This window comes from Theropithecus gelada, chromosome 5 (assembly GCF_003255815.1).
Source record: "Theropithecus gelada isolate Dixy chromosome 5, Tgel_1.0, whole genome shotgun sequence".
In the NCBI taxonomy this organism is placed as follows: domain Eukaryota; kingdom Metazoa; phylum Chordata; class Mammalia; order Primates; family Cercopithecidae; genus Theropithecus; species Theropithecus gelada.
The window spans coordinates 88,347,258-88,359,266 of record NC_037672.1 but is presented as its reverse complement, the minus strand read 5'-3'; the positions used below and the strand labels follow the sequence as shown (position 1 = coordinate 88,359,266).

At 43.6% G+C, this 12,009-nt stretch overlaps 1 protein-coding gene across 2 annotated transcripts in view; it reads right to left on the bottom strand.

Annotated features, from left to right (window-relative positions):
• LNX1 (ligand of numb-protein X 1) overlaps positions 1–12,009 on the bottom strand; it is a 195,404-nt gene that overhangs the window by 94,665 nt on the left and 88,730 nt on the right. The window contains exon 1 of one of the 2 annotated variants that reach the window (XM_025386368.1): positions 10,866–11,300. The exons of the other annotated variant lie outside the window; for it this stretch is intronic. Coding sequence (XP_025242153.1) covers positions 10,866–10,957 — 92 coding nt within the window. The 5' untranslated portion in view covers positions 10,958–11,300. Of the gene's footprint in view, positions 1–10,865; positions 11,301–12,009 lie in introns of those variants that run through there. 2 annotated transcript variants of the gene reach the window in all.

Genomic DNA, 12,009 nt, shown 5'->3' with positions numbered 1-12,009 from the left:
GTGTTGTCAATTCCAAGATGGAATCTGCTTTCAGGAGACATTAAGAAGTATGTCTTAGAATCGATGAAATATATTCTAACTCCCTCCATTACTCATGATAAAATCCACAATTTAAGGGTTTCCTATGTACCAGGCACTATATTAAATGCTTTACATAATCTCATGACAGCCTGTGAGGTAAGTGTTATTCCCATTTATAGGTGAGAAAAGCTCAGAGAAGCTAAGTAACTCACCCAAGGTTGCCCAGCTGGCAGAGACTATATAGGAACTGGGGTCAGTCTGACTCCAGAGCATGTGCCTTGAATCACTAGGTCATCTCACCTTCGGCTGAGAGCCACTGGATGATCATCCTTGGGATGACAAGTGGACTTGTTTCTGAGGTCCCTGGCCTCTTCCTCTCTTACTGTTCTGGGTAGAGCTGCTAATGAAGGATGAAATGGGGAAGGGTTCACAGGTACATTCTTGGCTCATGGGGCAACAAGGAAAACAGCTCCAGCTCTGGGTATGCAAGAGTTAAACATGGAAGAAATGGGCTTAGAAGGACACCAGAATTCCCAGAGCTGGCTCTACAGGAAAATATAGGAGAAAAAGAAAGAGGGAGTCAGAAAGAAAGGAAGGTGAATTTGGTACCTCAGAGCTCCCGTGGGAGGGAAGATGACTGTGAGGCTGATGAAGATGGTTCGAGGTTCCTGGTATGCATGTGCCTTTCCAAGAACCTGACGGGGACCTACCAGTTGTGAATTCACAATTTTATCTTCCTTTTTAAAAAGAGGACTGAAATTCTGAACATTTCAAGTTTCACAAACCTGGATCCTCCAATTCCACTCTTGGTGTTAATGAAAGTAGGTGTGATTGGGGGTGGTGGGCCTCGGAGAAGGCTGGAAGGGATTGGGGCCACATGGGCACACAGAAGGAGTGATGGCTTAAACAAAAAAAAAAAGGTCGGGGGAAGTATGACTATGAGAAAAACGATGTCTGCTTCCTTGGCCTGCCAAGTTTTATTTGGCCTGCAGAAGTAGACCATTTCCTGCCCCATTCCTTCCAAGACCAACCCCACAGACTGGCAGTGAGCAACTTTCTTCCTTTTACTTTGAAGAAGTTGTTTTACCAGTGAGCCCTGAAAGTGGGCAGATTGTCATAGAACTCTTAGGTATACATTTTTTATTCTTTAACAATGTTTTTGTGCCTGTTTTATCATGGACACATTAATATAGTAGTATATGTGTATAATTGTATATAGATAACTATACAAATGACAGGCAATGGAGAAATTTATTGATTGAAAGAGGTCTGTGATCAAGAAGCTGTAAGATTATTGCCCTATGGAGATATTTCTCCATTCTCTTAAAGCTGTCCCATTAGAACACTTATACTCTGTTGGCAGAAGTGTAAATTAAGTCAGCCATTCTGGAAAGCAGTATGGCAATTCCTCAAAGAGCTAAAAGAAGAACTACCATCCCACCCAGCAATCCCATTACTGGGTATAAACCCAGAGGAATATAATTCATTGTACTATAAAGACATATGCACGCAAATGTTCATTGCAGCACTATTCACAATAGCAAAGATATGGAATCAAACTAAACGTCCATAAATGACAGACTGGGTAATGAAAATGTGGCACAGATATACCAAAGAAGACTATACAGCCATAAAAATGAACAAGATCATGTCTTTTGCAGGAACATGGATGGAGCTGGAGGCTATTATCCTTAGCAAACTAACGCAGGAACAGAAAACCAAATGCTGCATATCTAAGTGGGAGCTGAATGGTAAGAACTTCTGAACACAAAGAAGGAAATGACTGACACTGGAGTCTACTTGAAGGTGCAGGGTAGGAGGAAGGAGAGGAACAGAAAGGATAACTACTGGGTACTGGGCTTAATACCTACATGATGAAATAATATGTACAAACCCCATGACATGTGTTTACCTATGTAACAAACCTTGACAAGTACCCCCCAAACCTAAAGTAAAAATAAAAAAAAAGTCCTCCCCTTAAAGCTTCTGGGCAACAAGGTCATAAGACACTCATCCTGAATAAAATTGTAGTTACATGCATAGACTTCAATGCTCAATGTTTTGGACCTTTGCTTTTTTACATTTCTTTCAATTTGGACAGTAAATTAAAATCACTGTTTTATTTTTCTCTTTTTCAGTTACTAGCCCAATATTTGGAATTTGCCAAAGCTATATTCCTCAGAATTTACCTCAAGAACTCCTTTGTATCAGCAGAGGATGAAGAACGGAGAAGACGAGGAGGAGGAGGAAAGAAACTTAAGAGATGTGGTGACTAATTGCAATGTGTAGATTGTATTTAGCTCATGATTCAAACAAACCAGATATTTGTTATTAAGGAATTATGGTTGTTTTTCGTGTGATATTAGTATGGTGGTCCCATTTCTTAAGAATCTATCTTTAGAGATAGGTGCCGAAATGTTTGCAGATGAAATGACATGTCATCTGTGATTTGCTTCGAAACAGTTAAAGGAGATATAGATGAGATGGCCTTGAACTCATAATTGCTGAAGATGGGTATAGGGCACATGGAGTTTCATTATAACCTTTTCTCTCCTTTTGTATTGTTTGTAGTTTTCCATTATAAGTTAAAATGAAGAAAATAAGTCAACCAAGCATGAAGGAGTCAGTGAGATTCTTACGGACATCCCAACGTTGCCTCTTATCCACCTGACATAGTCATGGAACTAGAAAGACAAGCACAATTTGCCAAGCATCAGAGTGGCGTCTTGAAACTGCTGAGTTTGGTGTAGGGTGACCTCCCTAGGAGGAGAACACTTTGGACCAGGGAGTGAACAGCTTGGAACTGGAGTGACTTTACTGCTGGCAAAAAAGAATTTGCTAATACTCAAAGGGGGGGAAAAAATAAGACCATGAAACAGGATTACAATGCTCTTTGGACATCAAAGAATCATTACAAAACAAGATTTTGGTGAGTTCAGTGTAAATGAATGAGGGCCATGCAGCTTCAATTTCCTTCAAAATACACAAGTCTAAAAATTCAAGGAAAAATGCCCCGTTAAACATGTGCTGAACTGAAATGCTTCGATAGTCATTGAGCCCAAATGGGCCCTGGCTTTGCCCCAAGACTGGATCTTGTTCCTTTTGAATATGATTTCTCTACCTTACCCCATTTCCTCTATAAACTCTGCCTCCTTCCTTCCAGGTCCTCGTCCAAATTCTACTTCAGATGCTCAAAACACAGGACAAGACAAATCCAGAGATCAGCAACATTTTTTTTCCCCCTTTTCAATTTCAATGAGAAAGAAACAAATTCTTGGAGACTCAATTTGGAAAACATTTGCTGGCAAATCCATAAAGCTCACCCTGTTGGTTTGAACTTTGAAAGTGTTGGGAATGCCTAACACAGTGAAAATGAAGTGGGGAGGAAATGGAATCTAAGGCAATCCACTGTATTCCACTCATCCCCGACTCATTCACCCCAGAAAGAATCCAGCCACAATCATCTGGACCCTCCTGTGTGAATCTCCATTAGTACAAAACTTTTTAAAAAAGATACTTATCCAGGTCATGGAGTTCATGGCCCAATACCTGGCCCAGGTCTGACTGAAGTCAGCAGGCAGGAAAAGGAGCTACTAAGGATGGTCTTGCCACACAGCTTTGACGTAGAGAAGGGGATACTGAAAAGCCAGACCAGGGTGTAATGGGTAAATGGAAATAGATAAAGAAAATGGAAGCAAGCAACCTCCCCACTTAAAAGCCTGGAACACCCAGCTGGGTTTGATTCAAAGCTCTCTTTGGGCCTGTGAGCCCAAAAATGAATGTTCTTGTTGCATGAAGTCTGTGCAGTTTGTCAGAGGTGTATGTTGCAGGTTAGGTTTGAGTCAGTTAACCTAGGAGGTGGTTGGTGGTTGGAATCCTTGGTTCTAAGAGCTTGGTGTGTTCTGTGGTTCTGACTCCTGGGGCCTACCACATTTTGCTGGAAGGGCATACATAAGGCTGCCCATAACTCTTACCGCTCTTGGCAGTTTCTCCGGGAGACCTCATCCTTCTGTTACAGTAGGTACTTATGCAATCATGAGCAGGGAAGGCCACCCTCCCCACAATCAGGAATGTCAGGCAACCATCAGGTGATGGTCACAGGGGAGTTGGGGGAGTAGACTCAAGCGTGCACACTAAGAGGCAAAATGGCAGCGTTTAACTGGTGTATGAATCCTCAACTGACAAGGAGAAAAACCCGTCAAGTGAGCACACACACAACTTCAGTAAACACAATGTGCATGCTCATCCCCCAAGTGCCTGAAGGCCACTGTGCATGCAGACAGCCCACTCCAAGGGAAGAATCAGGGGAGAAAGGATGCAACCCCCCTGGAAGCATGCCAACATATGAAACCCCAAGTCAAAGGTCAAACCACCCAGCTGATCTCAAGTCACCTGTTTGGCCCTCTTCTAAGTGTACTTCCTTTTGTTCCTGCTCTAAAGCTTTTTAATATACTTTTCACTTCTGCTCTAAAACTTACCTTGGCCTCTCACCCTGCCTTATGCCCCTTGGTTAAACATTATTTCTTCTGAGGTGTTAAGAATTGAGGTTGCTACAGATTTGCCACCGGTAACACTTCCATAGCCTTAGATGATTTGGGTTTCAAAATTGGAATTGCTCATTTTAATCTCTGGAGTACAAAACTCCAGTGGAAATAAGCTATCCCTACTTAGTACTACTACTATAGGGATAAGAAAATAAAGTATAATTTTCTCTCTAGATTCTAGCATGATTGTTACTAGTGATTCCACTTACAAACCAAAAATATTTGACTCAAACTAGAAAGAGCACAGCATTTCCTGGCTTCCTGGGAAGTCAGTCGCACAGCTAGTGGCACTAGTTTCCAGGACCTGTCATCCTCCAGCAACCACGCCTAGCTGTTTTGTTGATCACTGTGTTCCTAAAACGAAGGGCAGGTACTTTGAAAAGCGAGTCCCAAACTAACTGTGCATCTGCTCCAAGCTCACTCAGACTTTGTACCACAGGCAAGAGCAGGTCATACCATCAGAATATGGCACAAACATGAGAAAAATTTTCAAGGATGATACGAACTAAAAGTTTTTAAAGTGGGAAGGAGATGAAAAAACTCTACTTTTCTGTAACTAGCTCATGAAGGTTTGGTGTGTGGAGAACCAAATGCACCACGAGTACTAGCACCACTCCACCAAATTCTAAGTTTTTTTCTTGGATTTTTGTTAAACTTAAAAATTTAGGCTGGGCGCAGTGGCTCATGCCTGTAATCCCAGCACTTTGGGAGGCTGAGGTGGGTAGATTACCAGAGGTCAGGAGTTCGAGACCCGCCTGACCAATATGGTGAAACCCCATCTCTACTAAAAATACAAAAATTAGCCAGACGTAGTGGCAGGTGCCTGCAGTCCCAGCTACTCGGGAGGCTGAGACAAGAGAATTGCTTGAACCTGGGAGGTGGAGGTTGCAGTGAGCCGAGATGATGCCACTGTATTCCAGCCTGGGCAACTGAGCGAGACTCCATCTTAAAAAAAAAAAAAAGACTTAAATATTTAAAGAAATGTTACAAAAGCCACAGGTGATGACCAACCAGCTCAATGACAATCCCAGTGACGAGTCTAGCTTGTATCGTTATGAGCAAGGTCAATATTCCCTTCCAAAGAAACCAACCAGGGTCTTCTTTATCACAGCTTGAAACATTTAGGAGTTGGCCAAGATATGAGGCAAATTCACTTAATTTGGTTTAACTTAATTCTGCCCCAAGCTGTGCAGAAGCTGGGCATATGAACATTACTGCATCCCAAAATCTCCTCAGAACTCACAGAACTCACAGGGTAAAAGTTCCTGATGCATATAGCACTGAGTGGGGACACAGAGAGGAGTGATAATTTTCAACAGGGGAAGTCAAGGTAAATTGGCTTTGCAGCTGGAGTGAAGAGTTCTTAAACTGTAGTGCCCATACGGATCCCCTGGGGAGCTTGTCAAGCATGAAAATGGGGAGGCTGGCCGGGCGCGGTGGCTCAAGCCTGTAATCCCAGCACTTTGGGAGGCCGAGACGGGCGGATCACGAGGTCAGGAGATTGAGACCATCCTGGCTAATACAGTGAAATCCCGTCTCTACTAAAAATACAAAAACTTAACCGGGCGAGGTGGCAGGCGCCTGTAGTCCCAGCTACTCGGGAGGCTGAGGCAGGAGAATGGCGTGAACCCGGGAGGCGGAGCTTGCAGTGAGCTGAGATCCGGCCACTGCACTCCAGCCTGGGTGACAGAGCGAGACTCCGTCTCAAAAAAAAAAAAAAAAAAGAAAAAGAAAATGGGGAAGCCGCATGAGAATCACCTGGAAGGCTTAAGCATGAAAATGTATGGGCCCCACTCCCAAAGATTTTAATTTTAGTAGGTTTGATTTAGAGCCCTCCAAATCTTCATTTTGAAAACAAACTCTGTCCCTACTTCTGAAGTGGGTGATCCTCAGAACCTACACTGTTCTAAGGTTTTCATCTACAAGTCTCTCCATGTGTAGGGCTGTAAATATAGACCCAGAAAGATGAGAAGGCTGTTTCCATGCTCATGCCCATGATGCTGAAAGTTATTTTCCCAGATTCCCTTTGGGGTCTAGGAAATTCAAAAAGAATGGTCATGGAGGTCTGCGAGTGAGGGCATGTGGGGAAGGAAAGCGCTGTCATTCATCCTTAGGGCCTGCTCTTTGTAGACCTGAGGACTGTCCTAGATTCTCCGCGCCCTGATCTATGGATTGGGACTCCACACCAAATACTCTGGTTTTAGGGTTCTTCTGTCAAATTCACTGTCCTCTAGGTCAAGGCATCAGGTGACAATAGACATATTTAAAGAAGGAAAGGCCCTGGTATAAACACACCTGATAGCAATAACTTAAGCATACCTTGAGACTGACCCTGTATAGCAGACACACCTGCATGTGGTTCGGAGTTTCAAGCTAAGGAATCCGGGAATGGCCAACCCAGAGGGTCATTCCTTATCTATGAGAAACAGCTTAGCCCCTAGCCCATCCCAGGAAACATGGGCTGTATGACGTCCTTTGTTTTGGGTTAAGGTTGCTAGGTGGAGATTGTTAGGGAGAGGGTCCTAAGTGAATATAAAATGCATGTCTTTGCAAGCGTTTGCAGTTCTGTCCAGCTCTTGCCATTGGACTACACGCAAAGGGGTTCTCCTGTCCAGCCCGCTGCCAGTGGACTCTCCCCTATATGTAAGTCCCCAGTAAAACCCAGTGTCTCATTTGTCAGTTCTGGGTCTGTTCTTCATCCTTCTGAAACTGGTGTCTTTCCCATTGGAGTCAATAAGTGTTTGGCCCAACATTCCGAATCGGTTTGGCCAAGTTGTTATAAACTATTGGCCCTCAAGGCCAAACCAGGCATGCCTAAGTGATCTGCTAAATTGGACACAGGGTTTTTGTTTTGTTTTAAATTGAATTTGAATGATTTTGGGCATTATATATTCATTCTGCAGTTGGCCAGAGGCCTCACCACCTCCTTTTGTGTTATGCCTGAATGATGCACATTTTAAAATAATTCCTGGCTGGGCACGGTGGCTCACACTTGTAATCCCAGCACTTTGGGAGGCCAAGGTGGGTAGATCACAAGGTCAGGAGTTCAAGACCAGCCCGGCCAATATAGTGAAACCCCATCTCTACTAAAAATACAAAAATTAGCCAGGTGTGGTGGTGGGCACCTGTAATCCCAGCTACTCAGGAGGCTGAGGCAGGAGAATCACTTGAACCCGGGAGGCGGAGGTTGCAGCTAGCTGAAATTGTGCCACTGCACTCCAGCCTGGGCAACAGAGTGAGATTCTGTCTCAAAACAACAACAAAAAAAAACAACAAAAAAAATATTCCTGCTTTGCTCCTGTAGGCATTTGACTTTGAGAAACCTGGGCCACATGCTAAATTTGAATCCATGTACTGGATTAGTTCCAGTGTCTGAGCTAGGCATGAACTCAGGAAGACAAGAGTGCATTGATGTTAGAGAGAAAGGAAAATCCAGGAGGGTCTGTGCATCTGGAAGCACAAGGAATACAGGGCAAGCTTCCCCTAGTGCCAGGAGTCCAAAGCTAAGATAAAGGGTGGAGGAAGCCCAGCAGATACCCCGAGCTCTGCCTGCTTTTGGGATCCTATGACCCAGAGTAGGTAAGAGAAGGCCTCCATCTTGGACATGCAGCCATCACCCATCATTCCTGCTCCTAAGGGTGCTAAACTGGCCCAGCAGCCTTATTTACTGTTCCAAATGATAGTTTTTCAAGCTTTGGTGACAATCACAGCTAGCTCCTAACCTTTTTGCTTGTGCCACTTACCATCCCTGAAATACTTCCTCTTTCTACCCGTTTCTACCTCATTCCTCTAAGCACTTCAAGATCCAGCTTAAACCCCCAACTCCTCTGGAAGCTTTCCCTGATCAATTTCACCAGTGTAGACAATCTCTCCCTCCTCTCAATTTACTACCTACTCTACTTATAAATGACTTATTTCCATCTGCCTTGAATCATTCCTTATATCTCTTATGTGATATAAATTTCAGCTTCTCAATCAGACTGTCAACTCCTAGAGAGGAGGTACCATGCTTCAATTCTTATTGCCTGGATTCCTTAGAGAACACTACAGTACCTGAAATGTGTCACTAATTCACTGAGTAATTATCCCCAGTAGCATCAGGGAACAGCTGCACAGAACTCTCTCACAAAGCATACACAGCAACTGGAAGCTTCTAAGAAAGTCAGATAAATGTGGAAACACCATCCTGGCAATTCCCTAGCATCATACTTTCATAGATTCCCTGTGTCCATTCAGTTATTCAGTAAAAATGTTGCCTTTGATTCATGTACTTGTAGAAGAGAAAATTATTAAGTAGTATAAGGGCCTTCCTTCAATTAGGCTATAAAACTGAAAGTAAACAAATGGAAAGATTCCTCAATAGCAGGAATCTTTGTGTAGGAATAGCAGGAATCTGTAGTCAGTGGAGTGGTGGCCCCCAAAAGATGTCTACCCAGAACCTGTAAACGTGACCGTATTTGGAATAAGGGTCTTATAGATGCAATTAAAGATCTCAAGATAAGATTACCATGGAGTATCCAAGTAGGCCCTAAATCCAATGATAAGTATCCTTATAAGAAGAGGAGAAGGCAAAGGGAATTAAAGAGGACACTGAGGAGAAGGCCATGTGCAGGCAGTTGGAGGCAGAGGTAGAGTTATGCAGCCACAAGCCAAGGAACACCTGCAGCGCCACCCCCACCCCCTACAAAACTAGAAGAATGCAAGAAAGCATTCTCCCCTTTAGCCTTCATAGGGAGCATGACCTTGCTGACACCTTGAGTTCAAGCTTCTGGATGCCAGAACTGTGGGAGAATAAATTTCTGTTGTTTTAAGATACCCAACTTGGGTTGATTCATGACAGCAGCCCTAGGAAAACAACATAGCAATGAAGAAGGATAGCGGATGGGAATGGGTGGGCGGGGAAGAATATCATTGCACTGAATTTCAAAGATCCCAACCTCAGCATCCATTGAGAGAGGAATGAGCCTTTTCATAATCTCTGCCACTGTCTGTTTGTCTAGAAAAGCTTCTGCAAGGTCATTATTTCCTCAGAGATGCTCATGATTCAGATTTAAGCTACATACTTTCTCTTGGATCCTGGGGTTACATTCCAGTAAGATGGGACCAGATAATCCTGAAATGCAGAACAAATGATCTGCTTCCAAGAACCTAGCTCTATTTATCAGAGAGCACCTGCTGTGTTAAACAAATTGGCTGGTCCAGCTAATTACAAAGGAGGCAGGGGCTACCACCACAGAGTCATGGGTGGTAGCACTATCTAAATGTGACCAGACAAGCTTTTTTGATCTGGGCTCTAGGAACTCTATTTAAAGTCTCTGTTTTCATTTGCTCACTGACTGTAATTTACACATAAGTCAACTCTTGCTATTTTTCCCGTCTAGTTAGGTTCGTAAGGAGGAATACATTTGCAAATGTTCCAAACACGAGGCACACACAGCAACACTTTTCATATGATTGTTAGAAGCCATTCACATCAGTCTGTAATCCTTATTCAAAGCTTACTAACAAAAGGAGCTGGAAAAATATCACTAGAGGTTGGTGACACGAGGCATTTGCTTGCATAAAATGGACATGGGTCATGTAGGAAATTGTGTTTATTTTTCAGAGATGCACAATCATGTATTTAGGGGTGATATGTCATGATGGCTACAATTTGCTCCGGACCATTGCAGCAAAAAATATATGAAGGAAATGTGGCAAAATATTAACCATTAAATCAAGGCAATGGAAATATGGGTGCTCAAGGCATATTTCTTTGTATCCCATAGGTTTAAAAAGCATCAAAAATAAAAATAACATGGATATAAATGTTTTATACATAGGGTTTTGTTTTTGGGGTTTTTTTTTTTTTTGCTGATACTATACCTGTTTTCAGGTATAGAGACTGTCTCAATAAAGGGACGATGCCTGCTTGCAATTATAAATACCCAACAGAGGCAGCAGATCTATGCGTACAAATTCTATTCTTAACTGCTCTTCAGTTCTATTTACAGAAGGAAGAGAAGTTACATCTATTGAGGAAAAAGAGTACCCCAAAAAAAGCAGCACTGGCACTGAAGCAGGAAAAAAATGCCTTGTTGAGAAAGCACTGCATCTGTTAATATGGGGCTTTTTTGTCAAGTCACAGACAGCTAAGCATGCCGCTTTAAACTGCTGGCAGGGCGCTTTGTCCAAGTGCATCTAGTGTGTGTAGAATTTATTCCTCTAAATGGATATATCAGCTAGGGAATGGACTTGGGTCCCACCCCCAACGTACTAGGCACATAAACAGACACAGGCACGGACAGAGAGGGGACTCACAGTTCCGAATACAGGAAGTGCAGGTTGCCCACATTGTCAATGTAGTTAGCAGGACTGAGCCAAGGCAAGACCAGCAGCAGAAGCGCCTTCATTCTCCGAGCAGTGTGCTGCCTTCTCCCTGGCCACCTTCTGTCAGCTACAAGGGCCCAAACCAGCCAAGCTCCTTCAAGCAAACCTTGCCATGCCCCCACAATCAGTAGATCATAAAGAATTTGACTGAGAACCTTTAGATTAAGCCACGTTAATAAATCACGGGCCCGTAAGAAGATTATGCTCTCTGATTCTCAGATAAGAGGATGTAGGAATGCAAGGAGCCACCATGGTTGGCGAGAGAGCTTAGGCTGAGAGCAGGCAGGCTGATGCCCAGGAAAGGAACCAGCCCCTCCTGCAGGATGCGGACTGGTTCTTAGGAAGCAGCTGGTACATTTACATCACCGGCTGGGAGCAGACAGGCTGGGAGTTAAAGTGTGTTGGAAGAGGGCATGAGCATGGCACATTCAGACCCCACGTGTGAATAATTAAACAATGAAAAGCTGCCCTCCAGTTTGCTAGAGCGACACTGTAAGAAATTCCCATCTTTGGAGCAGCCTGGAGATCTGAGCTTAAAGCAAGCATTCAGATATTATAACACAGGAGCGGCTGAAACATGAACCAACCCCACCTTCCTCCAGCACTGTATGTATATTTAGAGTACGATTTAAAACATTTCACTGATCACCGTCTTGACTACACTGACACATGAAAGAGATGCGACAGTGACAGCTTCCTTGCTAATTTTGAAAATTGGCTCTAGAGAAGAATAGGCTGTGCCATTCTCTGTCAGAATAACAAAGAGCCTGGATAGACATAAAGTTCTGTCAAAACAACGTACAGGTTCCTGTTTGGTGAGGAAATGAGTCACTCCATTCTTCCTTCTCCCTGGGGGGATTGAATTGAGCTCTGAAACCAGCTGTATGACCCTTGCTGTTTCATTTAAGCTCCCAAGCCTCAGTCACCTTCCCTTTGAAATGGCGCTAATGATGCCTTACCTGCCTGGTTTGTCAGGGACTAGGCCACCTCCCCTCTTCCAGCTTTAAGACCTGGGATTTGAGACTGCGCTACCGGCCTCCACACTAAGACTTCTTTGCAGGCCTAAGCTCTGGAA